This window comes from Ruditapes philippinarum, unplaced genomic scaffold (assembly GCF_026571515.1).
Source record: "Ruditapes philippinarum isolate M1 unplaced genomic scaffold, ASM2657151v2 ctg3120_1_1_1_1, whole genome shotgun sequence".
NCBI classification, from domain to species: domain Eukaryota; kingdom Metazoa; phylum Mollusca; class Bivalvia; order Venerida; family Veneridae; genus Ruditapes; species Ruditapes philippinarum.
This window is the reverse complement of record NW_026859580.1, coordinates 59,210-86,599: the sequence shown is the minus strand read 5'-3', so window position 1 is coordinate 86,599 and position 27,390 is coordinate 59,210. Positions and strand designations below refer to the sequence as shown.

The 27,390-nt window shown below is 33.9% G+C and overlaps 1 protein-coding gene across 1 annotated transcript in view; it reads left to right on the top strand.

The window, feature by feature from the left end:
* Positions 1–9,440: 9,440 nt before the first annotated feature.
* LOC132757111 (sodium- and chloride-dependent glycine transporter 1-like) overlaps positions 9,441–27,390 on the top strand; it is a gene marked incomplete at its 5' end in the record, with an annotated part of 51,268 nt that continues 33,318 nt past the window's right edge. Inside the window, 5 exon segments of the mRNA XM_060748298.1 lie at positions 9,441–9,565; positions 9,867–9,979; positions 17,961–18,092; positions 24,239–24,338; positions 26,744–26,853. Coding sequence (XP_060604281.1) covers positions 9,441–9,565; positions 9,867–9,979; positions 17,961–18,092; positions 24,239–24,338; positions 26,744–26,853 — 580 coding nt within the window.

The window sequence follows — 27,390 nt, the reverse complement described above, 5'->3', positions numbered from 1 at the left end:
TTTCTATGGCTATAAACATTGTACTATGTTTTATGCTGAATAAAGTTCGTTCGTATTTCGTATTATTTTACAGAATATGGGCCGAGAACATTGTCTGTAAGGAAAACCCGAGATGCCGGCCCAGGCCATGATATTTCTACATAATAGTCGAGTTTGATATATTATAACTGTTTTATCGCATGATAAACAAAAATGAGAATTTTGATAAACATACAATTTCAATTTATAATTGACGTCTCTTCATAAATTTAAGTCCCCACTCGGAACCTCGGTTACTTTTTATGTAACGTGTCAATGCCCCACACCATATGAGCCAATCAGAAGTATGTTGGGTGTTCCTGGTTGTTTGGATGACCAAAGACACAGAAATAATTAATAAAAAATTGGGACGCGCAAGTATTACGCTAACCGCCGTTTCATCAGCATTTTAATGGCATGTCAAAAGATGGATTTTTAAATTTATATCAGTTACCGAGCAGGCATAAATTAAGTCAAAAAGCCATTGACCTATAATTGCGACTATGGGCATGAAGGGAACCATGTAAATATTATGCAAGGACGTTCCATGATGTGGAAAGTAAATATGCAAAGTTTCTTTGATCTTTTTCAAAAAGTTTGTCACTAATTTCTTACAGCGTCATAACAAATTCAAACACCCTTCACATTACTCCCCATTTAAGCAGACAGTGCAGTCGAGTGAATAATTAGTTAATTAATTAATTCATGACGACATAAAAAGGGAATGATTGAAGTACACATGACGTCAATAAATCAAAATAAGCAAGGCCTTCTCACCATATGTACGTATTTTCAAAACCTTTCGTATGCAGAATGTCTTTTATCTCTTTCTATATAGATACTATGTTATTCAAGCTCGTCTCGTGAAAATGTGTCTATTTCGGATAATAATGTTTTATTACAGAATGATACACAATAGAATAAATTATAGATTGCTTTATGGAAGTGATGTGTAATTATGTTGCTATTTTTTATATTATGCACATATGGATCTTTTCAGCACATATTGAGCTCAAATACAATTTTGAGCAGCGATCCCTTCTTTTGTAGCCAAATCTCAATAAATGTTTAAATCAGGATTTGTCTGAATGTTAAGCATCGGTCTGTAGTGACATTTCGTTAAATCTCTGTTTTTTGAATCCGTTTAGTAACATTTTCTTCATTCACATTGCATGTTTTGGACACACCAGAACCGACGACGGAAAGAATATCTCGATGAAGACTGCATAGAAATACAAAACAAAAAGGGGTAATATAGAGGAAAGTCAGGAGGGTAGAATCACATTTCGATTTTCTTAAAAGATGGATTGAATTTTAAAAAAAATGTTTAAAAAGATGAAAACTTACCCTGCGATTGACCTATTTTTACAGATGCTTCACATCTGGTGCAGCGGAAATTCACATATAATTTTTACCGATGCTCAGATACATATGGGGTTCCACCTTGATCAAACAATGACCTCATTATATTTATGCAATTTTATTTTCACACATGGAGCGAGTGTTTTTATGAATTTATAACTGAGGACTATTTAGACAATTGGCGATGTAGTTAAACAAAAAAATCATTTCTTTGGTAAGTACCATGTACGCACCAAATTTATCTGAATTGGGATAAACTGATAAAATTAAATAAAGTTTCCTTTTAAAAGGAAAGGCTTGCTCAGTTGTGCCATCATCCCAACCCTTTTTAGCTCGACTATTCGATAAGAATAAGTAGAGCTATTGCAGTCACCCGAGCGTCGGCGTCGGCGTCGGCGTAACCACTTATGTTAAAGTTTTTGTAATAGTTCAAATATTTTCAAAGTCCATAGACATATGGCTTTGAAACTTTGCACACTTGTTCACCATCATGACCCCAACCTATAAACAGGAGGAGGTAACTCTATCAAGCATTTTGACAGAATTATGCCCCTTTTTCGACTTAGAATTTATGTTAAAGTTTTTGTAATAGTTCAAATATTTTCAAAGTCCATTGACATATGGCTTTGAAACTTTGCACACTTGTTCACCATCATGACCCCAACCTTTAAACAGGAGGAGGTAACTCTTTCAAGCATTTTGACAGAATTATGCCCCTTTTTCGACTTAGAATTTACGTTAAAGTTTTTGTAATAGTTCAAATATTTTCAAAGTCCATTGACATATGGCTTTGAAACTTTGCACACTTGTTCACCATCATGACCCCAACCTGTAGACAGGAGGAGGTAACTCTATCAAGCATTTTGACAGAATTATGCCCCTTTTTCGACTTAGAATTTACGTTAAAGTTTTTGTAATAGTTCAAATATTTACAAAAGTCCATTGACATATGGCTTTGAAACTTTGCACACTTGTTCACCATCATGACCCCAACCTTTAAACAGGAGGAGGTAACTCTTTCAAGCATTTTGACAGAATTATGCCCCTTTTTCGACTTAGAATTTACGTTAAAGTTTTTGTAATAGTTCAAATATTTTCAAAGTCCATTGACATATGGCTTTGAAACTTTGCACACTTGTTCACCATCATGACCCCAACCTGTAAACAGGAGTAGGTAACTGTATCAAGCATTATTTTTTACTATCAAGCACTAGAATAGTCGAGCGATGCTGTCCTACCGACAGCTCTTGTTTTGTTTCAATTTATTATCACAATTTTTTTGAATTACGGTATTTGTATATCATAAAGGGTTTATTTAGTTTTTCGTAAAAACGAATATTTTTTGTCAAAAACGATTTGAAATCTATTCTCTATTGTATAAAACTAATAAAGAAAATAATCAATCTTAAAAATACATGTACTAACATTGGCTCTCCTACATGGAGATCTATCTATCATACTGAAGGAAAACAAGTATGCACATTTCATTTCCACTTTTTTTCGCAGAGAGAGTCATTCGTTTTGGCAGTTGCTAATTTCATTTATATAGCAGCTTTATAGGCAAGTAAATACACTAAAAGACTTCGTTACGTGGTACCAATTAATAAGCATGTATCAACTATGTTACACCTAAAATATCTATGATCAAACACAGGAGATCAGAACGTGGTAAGGTTAATGATATGCATGGGCTATTTTTAGATTACCTCACCAAGACGTTGAATTGCCTCAGTAGATCTAAATATAACTCGATCATGCACTAATATTCTGTGTGATTGGGTCACGATCTTTTGGTAAGCAGGACCGCCCTTCGGAGACGGATCCATTCTCTATTGTATAAAACAAATAAAGACAAAAACCAATTATAAAAGAAACTAACTTTTGCGTCTTGAAAAAGAATTGAAACAGAACAATTTCGTTTATAATTTATTTCTTCCTTCTTCTTACACTCAAGTAAAAATAGAAATCCTATTTATATTAACAAACTGGGACTACCGAAGTAACTAAAATAGCTTAGATTTCGCAGTATGACGGAATCGCCCGAATTGTCACGATTGCAATCGGAACTGCCTCGGCTATTATCATTAATCCGAAGAGTGACGGAAAGGGCTGAAAAGTTGCGATTGGCACGATTGCAGTTGGTTTCCCGTTCAATCATGCGCTAACAAATGTAAGCAGGAAACCACCTAACCGGAACAACTTTTCCAAAACAAAAGCCAAAAAGGAAACAAATAAAAAAATTTCTTTCCGCCATTGACAATGCATTTTTTTCTTCTTTCTTTTTTTCTTTGAAAATCAGTAAATTGAAAAATAAAAAAAAACAACTAGCGTACAGTAACTGAAAAGAACAAATTGCAAAGTGCGTGGAGACGTTCCAAACGTTTGTTATTACGGACAAATTATGCAAATTTCTTAACATGTTGTGGTTTTTGGGGAAATGTTAAGACCGTTCATCAAATCTTACTGCAGCGGTAATCAGGTCAAAAAATAGCACCATGATATTTAAAGCTGACTCATCACTTATCACCGTTATTTACAAAGTTTTTGTTTTTAACCATCATATATACTTGTTAAGTTCATAATTCTCATAGAATGCTTGGTTTAAACTTTTTCTAAATTTTAAAAAACGTGAGTAGTGATTTTACTGCGGAGGTGAATCGGTCATTTGCATCGGTCATAAATAGATCTGATATTTTAACTCTTATACTTTTAAATACTATATCGGGAAAATTAAAAACAAAACGCATTATTGTAAAGTACATAAATGTTTGATTTATTTGGCAAAATATTTTTTTTTATTTTTGATAACAATTTTCCGACCAACTGTTTATGACAGGTCATTAACTAGAACGTTGCAACACCGTAGTCTCAATACCATGCATGTTCTTTTGTTGTTATAAACCATTAATAGTCCTTAATAGTTTTTAAAGGCAAATAATGGTAAACTGTCGCTTACATGATGGATCATGCTTGCGTGATAACTAAGGAAAACTAACTTATAAGTACACCCTAGGAGGCTGTACGCGGAAAACGCTCAGAAACCGCTGTATCATATAGCTGTTAGTGAATATTTTGCATACATTTAACTAAGAATTCACTGATGGGGATGAACATATAGTTTGAAAACATTATATTCTTGAACCATTATCGCCGAAAAAAAAACTATTTAACTACAAAACCCGTAAGGACCCTCCGCACAAGATTACATTTTACATTAGCAAAATAAAAAAGCAATACTTAAATTTTCATCTTACATAATTCATCAATCAAACTTTCAACATAAAAGTATTTTTAAAAAATATGTCTGGCAATTGATAGATCCCTACTCTGATCATTTATTTGAAGAAGAATAAATTTAAACATGTGCTCCTTTGTTTAGGAATATTTTGTAGTGAAAGTCTTAATATATCCAATAATCTCATAATTAGAATAAGACAGGTCAGGGGTTTATACAACCAGTTGTTTAGTTAACTACGCTCATTTTAATCCGAATAGAAACATTCAAATATTTGGGGTAAAAAACATGACCAAAGTACCTAGTAGTCGTTTACCCGGTGGTGATCCCATTAAACTTATTATAGATTTGAATTGATTAGAAAACACAAATAGAAACACGTGTTTCGGTACAACAAATATCGGAAGTAAAGTGAACAGTTAAATGACAGAAATATGTGGTCAAATATGTTTTAACAAGGAAATAATTATTTCAGAGAAAGACGCAAAGATCAGTCTTCAATCAAATGAATGACCCCGTATTGTGTAATTAGAAAGTTTATTCAATTCTAGGGCAACGAATCATAATTTGATAGTCTATGTGTAATAAAATTCAAATTTTCAATACAGATTATGAGATACATAAAAAATATTAAAGAATAAGAAGCTTTAAAAAAAAAAAGTAAAACGCATATATATACGAATGACTTACAGTCGAGCACCGGGAATTCATCAACATATTTTACGAAACTTTAATTTGAAAACGATATTTGCGCGCGCTGAAGTGATTAATGTTTATTTGAATAAATCAAATAAAACGAACTTATATGTTTGTGTTCTAAAAATAATCGGCGGCATAAGAGGAATTTCGTATTCATTTTACAACACTTGAAAAATTACTACAGAAAATGTGTTGTTGTTTTTTTGTTTTGCTTTCAACAAAAGTGTGTGTGTTTTAAGTTTATTTATACTCGGCGCCGGAATAACCATATGTCCGAGATTATAGCATCCTTGCCGGTCCACTACGGTAGTCACATCGGGGACGTCTTTTTAAAGCAGAATCTTCCTGGTAACCCATTCTTCGTTCGTTGGTGGTAAAGGAGACGACAATACTGTCCAGGCATCAACTTCCCGACAACAAAAACGGCCTTCATTAGCGCCAAACCTCCAGAGTAAGTCACGACAGGTCAACCAATCACCTCTGGTACTTGAGATGACTTGACCTTGACCTGTCGTGTGCCTTCTCCGCGACGTGCACGCCTCTGGAGGGATTTGGAGAAGTTTCAACAAAAACTTCCAAAATACGCTATTTATAACACCATTCATAGCACTGACGCTTCGATGTTCTTATCTATTTGCGGGAAATGGTCGACAGAGATAATAACAACAGATTTTCCGCAGTATATATTTCAAGCTTGTGAGGTTTAAAAATACATGTAGAATCTATTGATTAACTACCATAAGTTGGTTGAGTGTTGGCGGTAAAAAAAGAAGATATAACTTCCTGATCAATTTTCACTTAGGTTGATTCAATTTTGAATAAGCTTTGCAGATATGTATTTTTTCAAGTAATATTTAGCTTTAATATTATCCGAAGCCGTCAAAGTCAGCGACGAGTAATGAAATGGGAATAATTTTCTGAAACGTGATTTTATTCGAGATTTGCTTCGGGAGAAGACAACTTTCTGTCCGTAGAGCATGAATATTAATACTCATCACAAGACAGTATCTTATTGATCTCAATTATGGTACATGTAAATATGTATAATTTTTTATGTTCAATAAAAATGTTGCATAACTTGCAGTTGTTAATATCATTCAATGATATTAAAATGACATAAAGTATTTATGATGAAAAGTCCAAGAATATTTTGAAAAGGAACCGTCAGTTGTAAAATGTTATTGTTATCTTATAATGAACATTCGTCATACTTGCTGGTATGTCATTTATTATTGACAGTTTAGGTTTTTCAAAATTTGCATGATTCACAGTCCGAATGTAGACCTCAATGAAATGTTCTGGAATATTAACAAAATGAATAGTCAACCATATTAACCATATATATGAATGGTTGAACACAACAGTAAGAATAAATGGCGCAATGTACATATCTTCTTATTTTGGTAATAATTGAAATTACAGCACATTTTAAGCAAAAAGAAAAGAAACAATAAGTCTGAAACATTCTGTCATAGCCTCCCCGTCAGTACATTCAGTGCTTTGATTGTTAATATCTAGCGCCTGACAAGTAGCTTTTGTTCATCCGTGACACGTGTCATCTTTAAAAATAAATGACAGGAGATTGTCTGGCCGTTTCACCTCGCTGACCGCTTAAGATGACCAAGTTTAAGATTCGGGAAGCATTTTAGCGGACAGCAGGTGACCGTTGAACAGATGTATAAAATAGAGTAATTTTCGTTGGGAGCGTCACAAAATGGCCGTTAAGGTCAGGTGAACGCCGATAAGAGGTGACCGTTAGTACAGTTTCGACTTAAAATAAATTCAAGACAATATGTGCCGAGAATATATCCATTTAGTTTTATATTGGTAAGAATTGCATAATGTTCGAATGATTTTTAAGACGAACTGTTCTGCAGTGATCTCCCCTTATTGGCCGTAGCGTAACGCGTTTACGGTTGCGGATGAACCGCCTCTCTGATAATGGGCGTGGTTGAGGCTTTGTGACTTGTAAGTTAATGATATCGACAAGTGATATTGATCAAAGTTGTCCTGGTTCCCTTTTGCCCCGTCAACGAAGACTAGATGCTAGCATACGGAGCATCATTTAAATTTTGGCGACAATTTAAGGCGGAGCCGAACTTCAACAGAGGCGGAGCTAATGAAGTAATTGACACTGCCTCAGTCGTGGTTAAGTTCTATAGACAGGCTCATCGGCATAGATAAGACTAGATAATGATAAAAAGAATATGATATTCAAACATGGCATTATCATTTCAGTTAGACGTTTATTCAAATCCCTTAAAGCTCCGTGACATGTTGTACATCAGAAAAGCTATTTTTATTAGAAAATTTGAGAACAGTGTGATTTTGTTAAAACAAAAAAAAAAACAAAACAAAAACAACACAAAATCAAGTCTAAAATTTTCCCCATTGCTGTATGGAAAAATGCATATCTACTAGACGCCGCTTGTAAGCGGCGTCTAGTAAGACTTATTTTTATCATCATTATTGTTGCTGTCATAATCACTTTTGCTGGTATTGTTGTTATTGTTATAAAGATGATTGAGATGATTGTGATGATGACCAATGTTATTGTTGTTTTGATTGTTAGTACATGACAGTAATTATTGCATTCATAGGCATTGTTGTAATATTGCACTGTTGCAATCTTATTATTATTATTATTATTATTATTACTTGCTGCTGCTGCTGCTATTATTACCTTTATTATTATTATTTTTGCTATTATTATTATTGTCATTATTATTGTCATTATTATTTTTTTTTTTAAATATTATTATTGTTTGCTATTATTTAATATTATCATTGCTAAAATATTTGATAATGATTATTATTATTAAATAATTAATAATTATCATTATTATTTTATTATTATTATTATTTTTTATTATTATTATTTTATTATTATTATTATCATTATTATTATTATTATTGTTGTTATTATTATCATCATTTTCACGGTTATATGCTGCTATTATTGGACGGAAAACGTCATCATCATGGTTTGCGTATTTTTTTATGGATTTAGCTCAATACAGGATTGGAGCAGTACCTCTAGACGCTTGCAGAAATCATGATCACAAAATAGACAAATATCGTTTTTTTCGCCGATTTTTACATTTTTCCTTGATTATCGTACTTGATTCGGTGTGAAAAGATGAATTAGACCTGTTAAAGTTCATTCCGTTGGGTAAAAAGACAAGATTTTAGCATTTTATCATTCAAGCGCCTTGTCCGGTATATACCGGAATACGGTATTTAGTGTGGTGCTCCAATTCTTTTTTTAGTCACAGCCTTTTTTTATTGTTGACGTCAACGACGTCATTTCCTGTATACAAAACATAGTGTAAGACAAGAAGCTAAAACGTGATTCATGAAAATAAACAGAAACTCCTTGATAAAGAGGGGTTTATCCCCTCGAAACGTTGGGGGTTTAAACTTTGTGAAAGTGATAATTATTATTTACATGTTTCCAGAATGATTTTATATTTTTTTCTAAATCAACTTGAAAGTTAATACCAAGTAATCTACTACGTCACACAGCCTATATATAATATGGAAAAACCTTGTGAACACTCTAGGGGATTTTTTTTCAAGTCCATATATCCTAGACATTGGTCAGGAAGTTTGTTTTAAGGATTTCTAGGTCAGGTTTGAATATGGGTCTCTTAGGGTCAAAAAGAAGGTCACACAGCCTAAATATGGAAAAAAAAACTTGTTTACACTCTAGAGATTACTGTTTTGATCCAAATAATGGAAACTGGTCACAAAGGTTGTTTTGATGATTTCTAGGTCAATCACATGGAGCCTTCATAATCAGGTGAGCGATAGAAGGCATGGCCCTCTTGTTTAAAAAGAGAATAACCTTTTTTCTTTTTTTAAAATTTGCTTAAACCTTTCATTTGTTTGCATTTAGAAAAAGTAAAAAAATGTCAAGCTTTGCCCCCCGCCCAGCAGTGGCTCTTGTTGAAAAATTGTTACAGACTAGAATCTGGGCCGGGGGCATTTCTGTTAAAAAGCACGTTCTTGTTCAGATTAGACAATGTTTGAAGTCCTCAGAACAATATATTAATTGGTGACAAAAATATAATAAAGATCGTTTTAAGACAAATATTCAAGCGTACTTTCACTTTATATGTTACAGAGACTCTGTTATTGTTTCGTTTATCAACTGTGCCACGAGTGTCCTCGGAGGGTTTGTCATCTTCTCAGTGCTTGGGTACATGGCACACCAAACTAACCAAGCCGTCGCAGATGTCGCCGACAGTGGTATGTATAATGAAGCTTCTTATTTTGAATACCTCATTAATTGATTCCTTTGTTTTGTTTTGCTTCGTGAATAAACAAAACTCGATTATTTTGCGATTAATTTATTTAGAATTAAAAAATTCTACTATTTCTTATTTCATGTCATTTTTCAAAGGAAAACAGAAAATGATTCCAGGAACTGACTTGAGGGTGTTTCTATACGTTTATACATTAAAACTTCCAACATAATTTAACTAAAATAAATTCTGTATAAACTGAAACAGTAAAAACTGGCATAAAAGATAATAATTTTGTGTTATAGGTCCCGGTCTCGCTTTTGTCGCATATCCAGAAGGAATCGCGAGACTTCCGGTTTCATCCCTTTGGGCCTTCCTCTTCTTTTTCATGATTCTTATACTTGGACTGGACAGTCAGGTACATATTTATATTTAGATAAAGTTTTAAAATGAAGGTTTATTTGATCATCTTTTAAAAGGGCATTCAGCATATGAAACTATCGGCAAAGTCAGACTGTTTTATACAGTATTCGCTATTTTTAGCTCGACTTTCTTATTTTGCAACTAGACTTACTAAAAATACAGGAATGGTGCACTCTCAATAATATGGCCATAAATCCAGAAAAGACCACGTGCATGATAATTGGATCAAAATGTAAAATAAATAACATAGGCAATCTGTCTCTGCATATTGAGAATTCGGGTATAAAATTGTCAAAAGCTACTTGGATTGCATATTGATAACTGTCTATCTTGGAAAACACATATTGACAAAACATGTTCTAATTAACCTTGTTTCTAAAATATCTCTGCTGAAAAGAATTCAAATTTTTCTTACACCTGAAATGAAACAATTATTTTATTACGCTTACATTGCCCCTACTTTTGATTATGAATGTATTATTTGGTCCCAATGTAACAAATCAGATCTAAATAGAATAACAAAATTACAAAAAAGAACCGCCAGAATTATTTTAAATAAACCCGTAAAAACAAATTCTCTTGATATGTTTCAAAATATGAAATGGTTATCTTTTTCCATCTAGATGTAAATACTTTTCTGGAATTATGGTATATAAAGCGATGAATGTATTAACGCCAGCATATATTTCTAATCTAATTCCGTTATCTCAAAACTAAGATCAACACATAAAAAAGATATTATGCATAAACGACCTAAAACAAATTATTTGAAACGTACATTTTATTATTCTAGTATGGAGTTATGGAACACTATTCCTTTAAAAATAAGAAATCTTTCAAGTCCTAAATTGTTTAAATCACATTTCAAACATTTATTATTATCTAGATGAATTATAGAAAATTTACATATACTATAATATAATATTATGTCTGTCTTCTTTGAGGATTAAGATTTACTGAATGTTGTAATCTTTACAATTGCTTGAATATGTCCGTTGTTATGTTTATGTTTTATTGAAGGCCTTGTTGAAAATAAGATTTTGCATTATATGTGTTGTATCTAATGCTTTGATGTATTGTCTTAATAAGTTACCTTCGTTTAATAAAGAGTTTATTATTATTATTATTATTATAAAGGTATTGTTACTGTCATGTCGGCGTTGCCTTTGCCAAAACTTGACATTGATCATTATTTTTTTAGTTCTTTGTGTATTGTTCTTTTACTTGGCCACAAGAGCCCTTGGGACAAGATCTCAAGTAAGCCAGACAAAACTTAACCTTCATTTATAAATGACCGTGACCTTCAAGCTAAATGTCTGATTTTGCTATTTGAGGTTATAACTTTTTTTTTCTATATGAATTGTCTTCAAACTTTAACACAACAATCTTTTAGTATATACCTTCAAGTAATCTAGAAAGACCTTGACCTTCACTTATTAATGACTTTGACTTTGAAGGTCAAATTACTGGATTTTTTTTTGTTGCTGTAACTGGCTATAACTTTGTTATTAATGTATGGATTGACTTGAATTAAGACACAGTAGTTTTTAGGACAAGACCTTTCAAATTGACCTTGGCTTATTTATGGCATTGACCTTGAAGGTTAAATATTTGAATTTTCACTGTTTTTGCTAGAATTGACTTGGTAGTAATAAATGGCGGCGTGGACGAGTGGTTAACGTGTGGGACTAGTAATCTAAGGATTGCTGATCTCGTTGGTTCAAATCCTGTCAAGTGCAAGCCGTTGTTTCCTTGAGAAAGAAACTTTACCTTCATTGCTAAGTTCTGTTTGATTCAAGGAATGGACTCGAGAGTGTGCAATAAGCTTATAGCTTCCAACACTAACTAAAGTATATTTGTATGAACTGATTAATAATTTAATTGATTATCTTCATACTTGGAAAAAACAACCTTTAGGACAACACCTTCTAAAATGGCTGAACTGACCTTGACATTGACCTTTAAATGACCTTTACCGTCAAAATCAAATTATTGAATTTTGGTTAAATTGTCATAATTGTTTTATTGATGTATGGATTTCATTCATACATGGACCAGTGCCAAATCTCATCAGTGTTGAGAAATAGCTTTGAAATGTAATAAGGAGATAAAATTCGTCTCTTTGCTCACATTATAAATTAGCTCGGGTCAGTCAAATTGGATTTTTTGTGCATATACTTAAGATAAAAACTTGAATTGAATGAAATGTGATAACGATGATAATGTATATGTTGTAAATGTTCAATGAACAATAGAATCTCAGATGACAATGCATTTTTTAGAGTTAATACACATGTCAGTGTACCGTACGGAATACTACGGAATACCGTTAGGGCCATCGTGGTTATACGTTAAAATACAGCGGGCGACAATGCGAGAGTGCGACAGTGCGATGACGACAATACGACAGTGCGATGACGACAATGCGACAGTGCGATGACGAGAATGCGACAGTGCGATGGCGACAATGCGATAACGCGATAGTACGATGACGACAGAGCGATAGTGTTATCGCACTGTCGCCATCGCACTGTCGCATTGTCGTCATCGCACTGTCGTACTGTCGTCATCGCATTATCGCACAGTCGCCATCGCACTGTCGCATTGTCGTCATCGCATTGTCGTCATCGCACTGTCGCATTGTCGTCATCGCACTGTCGCACGTCCACCAGAAGGCGATAGTCGACAGTGCGATAACGCAATGACGACAGTGCGACAGTGCGATGGCGACAGTACGACAATGCGATGTCGAGAGTGCGATGGCGACAGTGCGATAACACTATCGCTCTGTCGTCATCGTACTATCGCGTTATCGCATAAATCTAGTATATCTTTTATATTTCTTTTTTTATTTAATCATTTTTATTTACTATCTTTAAGAAACATAAAAGCCATATGTTCACCAAGCACCAAAAATTGCTCGATCTTAGATATTGATAAAAATCTAAAGAAGCGTCAATTTGATAGGTAGTTGGTAGTTGGATATTCGAATAACCTACTACCTACTAGCTGGTAGTTGGTTATTCTTAATCCTCCACTACCTACCGGCAGGTAGTTGGTAATTCGAATTTTGCATGTTTCCCTTAAAAAAACAACAAAACAACAAAAATAAACAGTAAGATTTTTTCCGGATTAAATATAATGGATAGATGTGTTTTTCAACATTGAAACACATTGTCTCACTATGTCCACCAGCGGAATCAGTTGGCTATAGTACAATATGCTGACAAGTTAAACGTATAGTAGGATCTGCTGTTAAGTTAATCTTAAAGTGATAATTGTTGACCACTTATGTTAGATATATAGAAAAAAATATGTGTTGACGTAAATTTCTAATTACATGTATCTTTATTTACAATGTTAGTAATATAATAAATTATACATCTTACAAAACAATAAAACCACTGATGACGAATTATCAATATAATTTGTTTGTCTTTTTTATACAAGTAATAAACAATGATTTTAATTTTTTTGCATCTTTTAAATGTCAACATAAGATCATTTTCATCTGAAATATTTCTATTACATTGTATATTAAAGTTTCACACAATTTATTACATTTTCCGTCTATGTATAACTCTTTCAGTATTTATATATAAAATGATTCTTATTATTAATTTATAATTTCATTTAAACATTATTAGTATACAGAAAAGAAAGAAACAAAAAAATTAATAAAAAGGAAAAGAAAAAACAAAAAGATAAAAATTTATTGACAAAAGTAAAATTATCCCATATTCTATACCGTCAGCTTATTCGCCAGCAGTTTAGAACCGTGCACCAGAAGGCGATAGTCGACAATGCGATAACGCGATGACGATAGTGCGACAATGCGATGGCGACAATGCGATAATGCGATGACGACAGTACGACAATGCGACAGTACGATGACGACAATACGATGGCGACAGTGCGATAACACTATCGCTCTGTCGTCATCGTACTATCGCGTTATCGCATTGTCGCCATCGCACTGTCGTCATCGCACTGTCGTTTTGTCGTCATCGCACTGTCGCACTATCGCATTGTCGCCCTCTGTATTTTAACGTATAACCACGATGGCCCTCACGGTATTCCGTAGTACCGAGTATTGCTTTGGAGTTGCTCGTCGGTGTCACGAGTATTGCTTTTTTTAGTGTAACGAATATTGGTTATTCATGTCGAGTAAACGCGAGGAGTAATCACAGAGTATTTACCACATTCAATCATAAATATTTCTTATTGTGTATACTTATTGACACTATATGTGCAGTATATGCAGAGTTCGGAGGAACTTTACTGGAAACATTTGCGAATAATCCACAGCCATTAAATTTTCATTCCTGCTTATGAAAAAATCCAGTCGAACAAAGTCAGCAATTTTATGTGATTACAAAGTTCTCGTTGCTATCGTATTGAACAAGTATGCCAATATCTGATATCAACCTTCAATATTGGAGGAATAAAAAGTATCTATCTATCTATCCATCCATCCATCCATCCATCCATCCATCCATCTGTCGAGCGGGTATTACAGTCTCAAACCGAATAATGGATTTTAATAACATTAATGATACAGGGCAATGCAATACAAAATTTATGAAAGTGTTTCTTAAGCCGATACCGGCACATTTGGCCTCGGGCCAAAGTTTTACTAAATGTGCCGATATCTTTCTTAAGGCACACTCCCCTGTAAAAACCTATAATTCATGTCATCTAAATATTTTATTTTCATTTAAGAGATGGATCTCCCTGATCACAGTTTCTTGAGATATGTATTTAAAGATTTTTATCGTCAATGTTGTTAGTTTTACCCTGCTCCCGACAAAGTTCAGGTGTTATCACACACTTTAACGCCATCCTCAGTAGCACGCTTAAACTTTATTTCATTCATAGTGTGATTTACAACCAAATGTGAAATTAAATATCTGTATGTCATTGTGTCCGTAGAAAAAGAACAGTAATAACACTGAAACTGCATTGTTGAATCTGAAATATTTGAATAAATATCATAAACTTCATTATCAGAAGATTAAAAAGGAGACGAACGTAAAAATTAGACAAAAATTTCGATTTTCCATTCTAAATTACTCATTCTGTTTTGCAATACTCTGTACATTTAAGTTGAGCTAATTAATGTGAAATACTCGGTGCACTTAAAATCAATACTCGGTACACTTTCTTGTATCATTTTTTGCCTGTATCTTTTTGTACTTTTTGTCTGAAATTTGTACTAAGCATACTTGGATCATGAATAAAGAAAATGCTCGATTTAATTTTTTTATCTTGGTAAAATAATCATTTCTAACGATTCTACAGTATCGCAGTCAATATTTTCTAATCTAATGAGCAGCCGATCGTTTAGTGGTAGTTTAATCAATTTTACAAATACCTGTAACCATTTGATGCCTTTTGGAGACACAAAAATACCTCTAGATGTTTAAAACCCGTTGAGATAAACAAAATAGCCATTAGTTTGGAAAATATCGTCGCTGAACTTATCTTTGTTCCCCGTTCAATGTCGCGAAATGGGATGAATGTCCTCATAATATCCAGCAATATCCACGGTACAATATACCGCAGTGTGGACAAAACAAGACTTTTTACCAGACAAACATTAAATAATTTAGATGTGACCTTAAGCTTTCAATGTTAATGTAAAATTATTGAATTTTGGTTAAATTGTCATAAGTTTGATTTATACTTGGACATTGAATAATTTAGATGTGACCTTGACCTTTAATTGACACTAACCGTAAAGGTCAAATTAATGAAATTTTCTTGTTTTTATTTCCTATAGCAAATGGATTATCTTCATACAAAACAACCTTTTTGGACAATACCTTTTCAAAAGTTGAACTGACTTAATCCTTTAAAAGACCTTTACCGTCAATGTCAAACTATTGAAGTTTGGTTAAATTGTCACAATTTTGATTTCTAAGTACGGATTTGATTTATATTTAGGCACAACAAGACTTGAATAATTTAGATGTGACCTTGAGTTTTATATGACCTTGACCGTAAAGGTCAAATTATTGAATTATGGTTAACTTGTCATAATTTTGTAATCTATATACGGATTTAATTTATATTTGGACAAAGGAAAACTTGCAACCAAACACACATATTAATGATTTAAATGTGAAATTGATCTTCAATTGACGTTGACCGTCAAGGTCAAATTAATGAAATTCTCTGTTTTTTTTCTATAGAAATATGGACACATTTGGACCATGTGCACAGTTTTAACTTTGATATCAGCTGATCTAGATTTTAACGAAGTGACCTACTTTTGAACTTTGATATCAGCTGACCTAGATAACATGTCAAAGTGACTATTTTCTTGTTCCTAGATCTACAGCCATGAACACTGTTTTAGATGTAAAATTTAACTTTGATATCAGCTGACCTAGATAATTAGGCGAAGTGACCTACTTCCTTGTCCTTTGATGAACAGCAATAAAATTTGGACCATTTCCAGAGTTTTAGATTCATAATTAATCTTTGATATTAGCTGACCTAGTTTTTGACAAAATGACCTACTTTAGTGTCCTTTGATCTATAACTATGAAATGTTGGCCAGTTTTAAATGTTAAATTGAAATTTTGTATCAGCTGACTTAGATTATCTGACGAAGTGACATACTTTCTTATCATTTGTTGTACAGCTACGGAATTCGAACCATGTGCACAGTTTTAGATATAAAATTGATCATTGATATCAGCTGACCTAGATAATTGGACGAAGTGACTTTACTTTCTTGTCCCTTGATGTACAGCTATGAAATCTGCACATTTTTAGATGTAAAGCTTAATTTTTCATCTGACCTTGATTTGTCGAAATGGCCTACTTTCATTTCCTTTGATATACAGCTATAAAATAAGAGCCATAATTGATCATGGGACATTATTGAAATAATTCATACAAAACAACAAGCATGACTAGACTTACCTATTCGAATTTAAAAAAGGAAAAACTTATTTTTATTTTTAATTTTCTTTTTAAAGAATTGTTTAAAGATCCTGTATGTTTTGTAATTGATATTGTTTCTGTGTGTATATGTATGTATATTGTTAATGTTTAATTAGGGTCCATCCGCCCGCTAGGGCACAAAAAGCAGCTCTCGCTGTCGAGTACGGACCCGGACATGTCACCAGTCATGCCCTTAAAGTATGTTATAATCTAAAGTGGTGACCTATTTGATTGGTTTTCACTGTATGAGCCCAAATAAAATGCAAATGTTTAAGATTTTATAAATGGAATAATACACGGGAGGCCAATGAGACCATTGTGTGCATTATGTTGCTTAGTTAAAGAATGTGTTGCTGCCTAAAATAAAGGATCAAGAAGCGGACGGGTAAGGTTTTCCTGACATAGGCCATACTGACACACGGACAAGCAATGGTGCTTCGGACAGGTGTTTTTGGTTGGTGCCTCAGACAAGCAAAACGGACAGACAAGTTCACTCCTTCCAGTTTTCAGCTCCGCCATGGACCATGGACTGCTTCCCTCATCTGGTGGATCTTGAAGAACTATACCACTCTTAAAGAAATAATATATGCATAGTATTATGCAAATAAAACAAGTTTCAAACATCGAAGAATATGTAAAATATGTACTGCAAATATTTGTGCACATTATAAGTAATCAATAAATTATATGCATTCATTTCTTATTGGAAAATTTGACTTTGAATTTATAGAAAATAAATTTCTAATTACCTCCCTTTATTTACATGAAATGGTAAATTCGGTAATATCTTTACAAATAATGCTTATTGGAACTTACAATATTGACAAATCTTACTTTGAGCATCATATGTATGAAATAAAACCATAAAAAATTGTGTTACAGGATCTTTTAAACCATTTAATTGTTTGCTTTTAGAAAAAGTAATAAAGCCGAGCGTTGCCTCCGCCCAGCGGTGGCTTTTGTTAAATCAAAAGCAGACATCGACTTTCATTTCTGTGTACATGTACTTACTTATTTCACAGATGGTAATGATGGAAACAGTTATCAGCGGAATAACAGATGTATTTCCCCAGGTTCTCCGAAGGAAGAAAGCATTGTTCACGTTTGTTTGTTGTATGATCGGGTTTGTACTCGGTATACCTATGACTTGCAAGGTAAATCTAATCACGTATTACTGCCTCTGTCTGTATTATTGCACATAAGGGCGATTATGGATGTGTCCACTAGTAAAGCTGCAAACATAGAAAATTCTTTTTTATACTAGAAATATCCTCACCTATGTCTGTGGCGACGTTATATGTCGCAACGCCGTTATATGTCGTCTGCTGTCGCAATGGTAATGTTAAATGTCGCACGATTTTCCCATACCGTAAAATGTCGCAACACTACCGTTAAATGTCGCAAAAGTTTAATTCATGTAAAACAAGTAGCTGGTGGTATTATGTTAATATTACAATTATGTGTGTAATCTGGGGACAAACTATCTGTCGTGTAGGAAATGATTTGCTGTAGTATTTAAAATAATTGATTGAATTGAAGTCATCTTAGTCAGTATCATAAATTAACGACCACAATTTATGCCCAAAAGCCCCTTGGTGATTAAACACATTTGTTTACATTTTTGTCCCCCGCCTTTTCGAAGTAAAAGAGGGATATATAAAAAGGCTCCGACTGTCTGTCCGGCCCGTAACTCATTCATCCATGGATTTTGAAATAACATATGTTCACCTAATAAAGACGACCCGTAAATGCGAAACAACCAGAACTCCACGGTGGTCCCACTTGTGGATTAAAGGTCAACATTGTCTAAAGGAGGGTACAATTCGTGTCGGGTTAATAACTGTTTAGTCCATCAAGGTAGTTGAAATAACTTGGCACAAATGCTCACTATTTAAGACAACGCGCTTGCGATACAATAGTTACAGTCAACATGATTTAATGGGGAGTATATTTCTTTCGACACTTTAGCCTCTACCAAGGTCAAGGTCACACTAAGAGGTCAAAGCTATATTTTCCTTGTCCAGAAAAATCTCCGAAAGTATTAGAGATTCGTGTGAAACTTACAATGCACTCCCTCTCGCTGTTATCTATATATATTTTAAGTTTCACACGAATCTCTAATACTTTCGGAGATTTTTTTTCTGGACAAGGAAAATATAGCTTTGACCTCTTAGTGTGACCTTGACCTTGGTAGAAATTTTGAAATTTCCACCGGCTTTTAATTGCAACTTCTATTAATGACATTGATATGTCATTCGCATAATTTAGACATTGTGTGATTGAATTCATTTTACAAGATAACGTTCAGCTTTTATTTTACTCAAACTATATGAGGGACTGTCGTTGCAAAATGGTTGACCTTTAATCCAAAATCCCGTCTCCTTTGCTCATGAGTGAACTCGTCGCAGACATATTGATTGCATCATAACTAGACCCAATCGTATTTGTAAATCAAAGTGTATATGAACCAAGTCACAATACTTTTGGTGAAAAAATGGCAATTTTTTAAGCGTTCACACTTAACGTGTTTGTATTTTCTTTGTAATGATCAAAAAGTACAATTATTTCATAAAATTAAGTCTGTAAGTATATAATTTGTTTTCAAACTGGCCTTAAGAAATAGAGAAATTAACGGTGATCCACCCTTAAAGGTATCTAGTTCAGTAAAGTCCTGTATTCTGTTTCTGATAGTTTGGTGCCGTTGAAATTAATGCACAATTTGCAGAAAAGTAGCTGAAAGAGCTATAATCACAACAAATTATATGAAAATTGCAGACTCGGTTTGATTGAGTCTGTACATGTGCAACATCCCTCACGCCCCAAGCTTCGGCGAGCGGTACTCAATTTTCAACACTTGAAGTGCTGGAATCAATTAGGGATTATTAGTGTTAAAAGTCATTATCAATGATTGCATTTTAAGACCAGTTGAAATTTAATTTCAGATGTGTTAAGATGCCGACCTGTAAACATTATACAAGACATATCACATCGGCGTGTATATCGACATTATAAATCATTAGAAATTGTAGTCTATTAAATATATATTACTAATAGAAGTAGCATGTGTAGAAAAACATTGTTCATTGGACAGCTAGCAGAACTCTACTACTTGCTAAAACAGCCGAAGATTTGCGATTCAAGTTGGGTGTTCTTGCTCTTCTGGGTATGAATGACTAACTTATTAACACCAGGGTCTTTCAAATAAGAAAACCTTGTTAACAACGCTGGTTGTAAATACCCACCCAGCATATATACATCGACATCGGCATCTTTGTTGTTTTGACATCGGTCCGCCTTTGTTTTGCAACAGGGCTAGATATCGGGCCGACATCATTTGCAAAACAAAGGCGGACCGATGTCTTTTTGATGCAATATCGATATTCAGATTTTGACCTTGTGTGCTACAATTTAATATACTTTTGGCAGAGAGAGGCACATTTTATATAGTTGCCATTCAATACAAGGAGGACATACATGTTGGGATGTTTTATGAACAAAAGACAATCAAAATAGTGTAAAAAAATTATATCAAAGAGAACTTGAAAACAAATATGACTAGCTACTATATAGAATAAAATCAAAGAGAACAGTCTTGAAAAAAAAAACAATTATGACTTGTTACAATATAAAATAAAAAAGAGCTGCCGGTAGGACAGCACGCTAGACTATTCTTGAAAGTGCTTGAAAGTAAAAGAGCCTTGATAATGTAAAATTTTCTAAGTTCACAAAAAGGCCAATGTTTTTTTCAAACCCATGTTATAGTCCTATTATGCTCACAAAGAAGTGTATAAAATTACAATTTGTTTCAAAGCAAGATGCCAATGAAATAAGAAAATATATGAGGTGGTACGCAAACTTTTCGAAAAAGGGACATAATTCTTACAAAATGCTTGATAGAGTTACCTCTTCCTGTCTTCAGGTTAGGGGCATGATTGTGAACAAGTGTGCAAAGTTTCAAAGCCACATGTCAACGGACTTTTAAAGTATTTGAGTTGTTATAAAAAATTTAACGTAAATTCTAAGTTGATAAAAGGGGCATAATTCTATCAAAATGCTTGATAACGTTATCTCCTCCTGTCTACAGGTTGGGAGCATTATGGTGAACAAGTGTGCAAAGTTTTAAAGATATATGTCAATGGACTTTGAAAATATTTGAGGTGTTAAAATACTTTAACATAAGTGGTTACGCTCGGGTGATTAGGAAAGCTCTACTTATTCTTATCGAATAGCTGTGCTAAAAATCAAAGAGAACAGTCTTGAAAAACAAATTATGACTAGCTACAATATTAGATAACAATCAGAGAGAACAGTCTTGAAAACCAAATTATGACTAGCTACAATATTAGATAACAATCAAAGAGAACAGTCTTGAAAACCAAATTATGACTAGCTACAATATTAGATAACAATCAAAGAGAACAGTCTTGAAAACCAAATTATGACTAGCTACAATATTAGATAACAATCAAAGAGAACAGTCTTGAAAACCAAATTGTGACTAGCTACAATATTAGATAACAATCAAAGAGAACAGTCTTGAAAACCAAATTATGACTAGCTAGGGTTTCTTAATCGGACAAAAATCATAATCGATCATCGAAAATAATCGAACAACCCTTTTTTGATCAATCATCGATTATATAATCGAAACATTTACAATAATTAAGTTAATATGTACAATGTACATATCATGCTTTAATATTTATAAGGATTCCATTAATATTCTATATTTTGTGTAACTACCTCTTAATCAACTGAAAAACTAGTGACTCATGCTATGTTCACCCTTGAGTAAAATATTTTAATCAAATAAATTCATTAAATCTATGAAATTATTATGTCTCAATTTCAATAAAGGAATGAATAAACTATGTATGGAAACAAGAGAAGTTAGTCATTTCTTAACAAAACTGCCAGGTTTTTTTAATGACACCATATATTGATACTGTAACCAGCTTTCGCGTGTAGAATAATTTTATATATAACATATCTTCTTTGTTTGAAGTCAAAACGTGTTTATTTCATATTTACAAATAGACTGTGTAGCAATTTTCTAATGTCAAATTTGAGCAAAGTATGTCTTTAAACTAGAATGCCTCACTGTCAACTATTAACCTCATGGTCACCAGTATGCTTTCTCAGTCATTTTAATGAAATTATTGGGTCAACCAAAGTTGGCTTTAATTTAAAGCGTTGTTATAATACAGTGAGTCACTTAAGTAACAGCAAGAAGATAAATTACTGATAATCGATTATTGAACTTTGTATTCGATCATCGCCGATCGGTCATATAAACGATCAGTAATCGATTATACTCGATCAACGTTTAATCCCAATTTATGATAACAAGATAAATGTTCACAGCAATAGCATGCAGGTAACCGAATAACGAAAACAATCTATTCACGTGTAATCCATTAAAGTTATTTTATCATGAAATTACAAATCAATTTAAAAAAATGTTTTACAACTGCTAAAATTATCGATATATTTTCAAGAACCCTTCATTTAAATATTCTAATATAATCCTTTTTTCAGCGGTTATAATCACCCGCCAAAGACTTTGATTAACCAAAACAAATGTCAAGAGTATTAGAGAAAACTATTATGCAACAATATTACATCAATTAGAAAAATAAAATGAAAATGTTTTGAAGATTCATTAGGTACAAAAAGGCTATAGCTATGTATAAAAAAAATAGTTCAATGTAAGAAGAAATATTAAAGTGTAAATATATATATATATATATAACTTAAAACTTGTTTATGACTTTGATTAATACTGATATACAAATAAATATCACATTCAAATGTTTGAGAAAAGAAAATACAATTAAACTTTGCTGTGTAATAATAATAATGACTATGCAAAATACATTTCTTTGATGTTGTATATTATTATGCAGTTTATACAGAAACGAATAGATATTTGCCTAAAACAATAACTGTTCTGTATTGGTTACATACTAGTATGCTTTGGCATAAAATATATAGACGTCTTTTATTCTTTCTGATCAAATAATGCCTTAATTTGTAATTGAAATTCTTTTGTATGTGCGGAGTTTGCCTTTACATGGCAGTCTTATCAATTTAACCTATTTATTTCATTTCAGAAATCCAAATAAACCCATATCAAATGCATATTATGAGCTCAATCAAGTCTCGTTTTTTTGTTGATTCCAAAATATCTGTATCAAATGCATATCTGAATTCCAGATGATTGTGTGAAATAAAGATGTCAGAATACATTTTGGAGCTACAAAACTGATTATATCAAGAGTCGTATACAGCTGCTAAACTTATATTAGACTTGTATAACAATCAGTTAAACAAAAGTTTTGCAGCTGTATACTCGTCCAATCTATTTCAGTACTCAACAATATATAATAACCCAAAAATATAGCCTTTTTGGTATAAATTTAAGCCTCGGCTAATGTCTCAGGTAATATTCGACTCTTTCAGCCTGTAAGAATCACTAAACCTTTTTTTTACCGCGACCAGGTAGTAATTTATACAATTTTAAAGTATACAACAAAATAATAAAAACATTTACATTGAAGCTAACACATATAATAAGGCAGAAAGTTTGCAGAAGTTACACTACAAAAGTTTTTGCTGAAATTTGTGACAAAGTAAATGGATCAATCTGTATTTAAAAAATGAACAAGCATATGCTATTGTAAAGACATTATTGATATATTTCTTCATTAAAATACAAATCGTCGTCCGCTTCGTCAGGGAGAAAAGTTCTCCCGGGCTTTATATAATTTTCTTTTTGTAACAGCTTAGATCATTGGAAGCCTAAATCAATCCTACACGGAACTGCATTTTCCGTTTTTCGAAAAAGTACAACATAAATGAATAACAAGACAAAAACATAAACAATACTTACAATTAGTCGTTTAAATCGGCCTTCCGCTCTATCTCGGAAATACCGTTCGCTCGTTTGACGGTACACCACAATTTTGAAGTGGAGCGACAGTTTGCCGGGCGTGTGATGTGGGACAAATGCGACCGCATCGGTCTTACTTAAGACAAATGAGCTCCGAGGCAAATGCACTCTTATAAAATTTGTTAAGTGTATGTATTACATAGGTAGACATGATTCTGATAAAGGCGATGACGTATTTCATTGATAGATGAAGGAGAGTCGAGTGTGCAGATGCCCTGGCTTGTTCTTGAATGTTCTCTTAGAAAGATAAATATGTAGTTTACTTTTTCCATTTTCACAGAGCGAGTTTTTAGGTTTACATTTACAAATTTTTACGATTTATATTTTGAATAATTAACATATTTCCAGGGCGGAATATTTGTGCTGACATTATTTGACTGGTATGCAGGCTCGTATAACCTGATGATCGTATGTCTGTGTGAACTCATTGCTGTCGTATGGATTTATGGTAAGTCATACATGTATATAAAAATAAAGACGAAATAAAACGTTGAAAACATTTCATCTTATTCTTCAACTCTATAGAAAATAGTATATAGAAATTAGGATGAGACGTTTTTGTATTTATTTTTATTCAATTTAAAGACTGACAACCACAATAGAGTAACAAGAAGCACATAACTTAAGTTTGAGCGATGCATGATCAAACTGCGCCAGATATGCCATGTTCAACTTGCCTAGGTAAGCCATGATCAAACTGCGCCAGATATGCCATGTTCAACTTGCCTAGGTAAGCCATGATCAAACTGCGCCAGATATGCCATGTTCAACTTACCTAGGTAAGCCATGATCAAACTGCGCCAGATATGCCATGTTCAACTTGCCTAGGTAAGCCATGATCAAACTGCGCCAGATATGCCATGTTCAACTTGCCTAGGTAAGCCATGATCAAACAGCGACAGGAATGCCATGGTCAAACTGTGCCTATATGCCATGATCAAACTGCGCCAGGTATGCCATGATCAAACTGCACAAGGTATGCCATAATCAAACTGCGTCAGGCATGTCATGATCAAACTGCGTCAGGTATGCCATGATCAAACTGCGCCAGGTATGTCATGATCAAACTGCGCCAGGTATGCCATGATCAAACTGCGCAAGGTATGCCATAATCAAACTGCGTCAGGCGTGTCATGATCAAACTGCGTAAGGTATGTCATGATCAAACTGCGCCAGGTATGCCATGTTCAAAGTCCGCAAGGTATGTCATGATTATACTGCGCCAGTTATGCAATGATCAAAGTGCAACAATTATGCCATGATCAAACTGCACCAGATACGCCATGCTCACACTGCGCCACGTATGCCATGATCAAATTGCGCCAGGTATGCCATGTTCAAACTGCGCCATGTATACCGTGATGAAACTGCGTCAGGTATGCCATGATCAAACTGAGCCAGATACGCTTTGATCAAACTGCGCCAGGTATGCCATGTTCAACTCGGCAAGGTATGCCATGTTCAAACTGCAACAGGTATACCGTGATCAAACTGCGCCAGGTATGCCATGATCAAACTGCACCAGATACGCTCTGATCAAACTGCGCCAGGTATACCGTGATCAAACTGCGCCAGGTATGACATGATCAAACTACGCCAGATACGGCATGATCAAACTGCGCAAGATATGCCACTATCAAACTACGCCAGGTATGCCATGTTTAACTTTGCAAGGTATGTTCAAACTGCGCCAGGTATGCCATGTTTAACTTTGCAAGGTATGTTCAAACTGCGCCAGATACACCATGTTCAAACTGTGCCAGATATTCCATGAACAAAGTGCAACAAGTATGCTATGCTCAAAATGCACAAGATACGCCATGATCAAACTATGCCAGATATACCATGTTCAACTTGGTCAGGTATGCCATGATCAAACTGCGTCATGCATGCCATGATCAAAGTGCAACAGATATGCCATGTTTTAACTGCACTAAAAACTGCACCAGGTATGTCAAGGTATGGCATGATCAAACTGCGCCAGGTATGCCATGAGCAAACTGCTCCAGGTATGACATGATCAAACTGCGCCAGGTAATCCATGCTGAAACTGCGCCAGATATATCATGATCAAACTACGCTAGGCATGTCATATACAACTTGGCCAGGTATGCCATAATCAAACTGCGCCAGGTATGTCATGATCAAACTGCGCCAGGTATGACATGATCAAACTGCGCCAGGTATAACATGATCAAGTTTCGCCAGGTATTCCATGCTGAAACTGCGCCAGGTATATCATGATCAAACTGCGCTAGGCATGTCATGTACAACTTGGCCAGGTATGCCATGATCAAACTGCGCCAGTTATGTCATTATCAAACTGCGCCAGGTATGACATGATCAAGTTGCGCCAGGTATTCCATGCTGAAACTGCGCCAGGTATATCATGATCAAACTGTGCTAAGTATATCATGTTCAACTTGGCAAAGTATGCCGTAATCAAATTTGGACAGGTATGTTATATTCAAACTGCATCAGGTATGCCATGTTCAGACTTAGCCAGGTATGGCTTGATCAAACTGCACCTGGTACGCCAAGTTCAAACTTAACAAGGTATACCATTGTCAAACTTAACCAGGTATACCATTGTCAAACTTAGCCAGGTATGCCATGATCAAACTGTGCCAGGTATACCATGATTAAACTGCGCCAGGTATGACATGATCAAACTTAGCCAGATGCAATATCAAACTGCGAGGTATGTCAGATACAAGTTAATGTTTAAGGTTTGACTATTAGAAATAGCTCCCAGCTTACGAATGAAGTATCAGATCAAAAGTAAATGTGTTTAATTAAAATAAAGAATTATTTTACTAAAAGTATATAGAAATTATTTTGGTCAATATACAGGTATAAAAAATTTCATGCGAGACGTTGAGATGATGATTGGAAAGAAACCAGCAATATTCTGGGCTTACTACTTGCCAATGTGGGTTATTATTACTCCTGTAGCTGTACTGGTGAGTCATCTTTTTGTGTCACCCCTCTTGTTGTAGTGATAAATAATCTGTCCCCATTCACCTACTTTTATCATTCATGTAGGTATTATAATTTCGTAAATCTTGCTGTAACATACCTAGAGCTGCATTTATAATTATAATACGTTCCGTTAAATTACACCAACTTGCAGTTAAGTATAATCTGCTCCAAAATAATCTTTATCATTTTTTCCCCAAAATACCTAAATGCATCACCTCTGCAGCTGTTGCAATTATTTTATACCTTGATAAGCTGTAGCCTGTATTAACCTGACTGTATCATCACTCAGAGGGGGGAGGTCGAACGTCTAAAGGTTCGTTACTTTTTTAAGTGAGGTGAAATAGTCCTATACGAAATAACGGCGGAATAAAGTGACAAATAACATGAATAAGAGCCTGTTTATTCTAAATATTTATTTTACGTTCTATTTTTGTTCGACTGATACAGTGCATGTGGGACAGAAGACATAGTTGTATATGTTGGCCAAAATAAAATAATATATTTCATAGTAAGGAGAA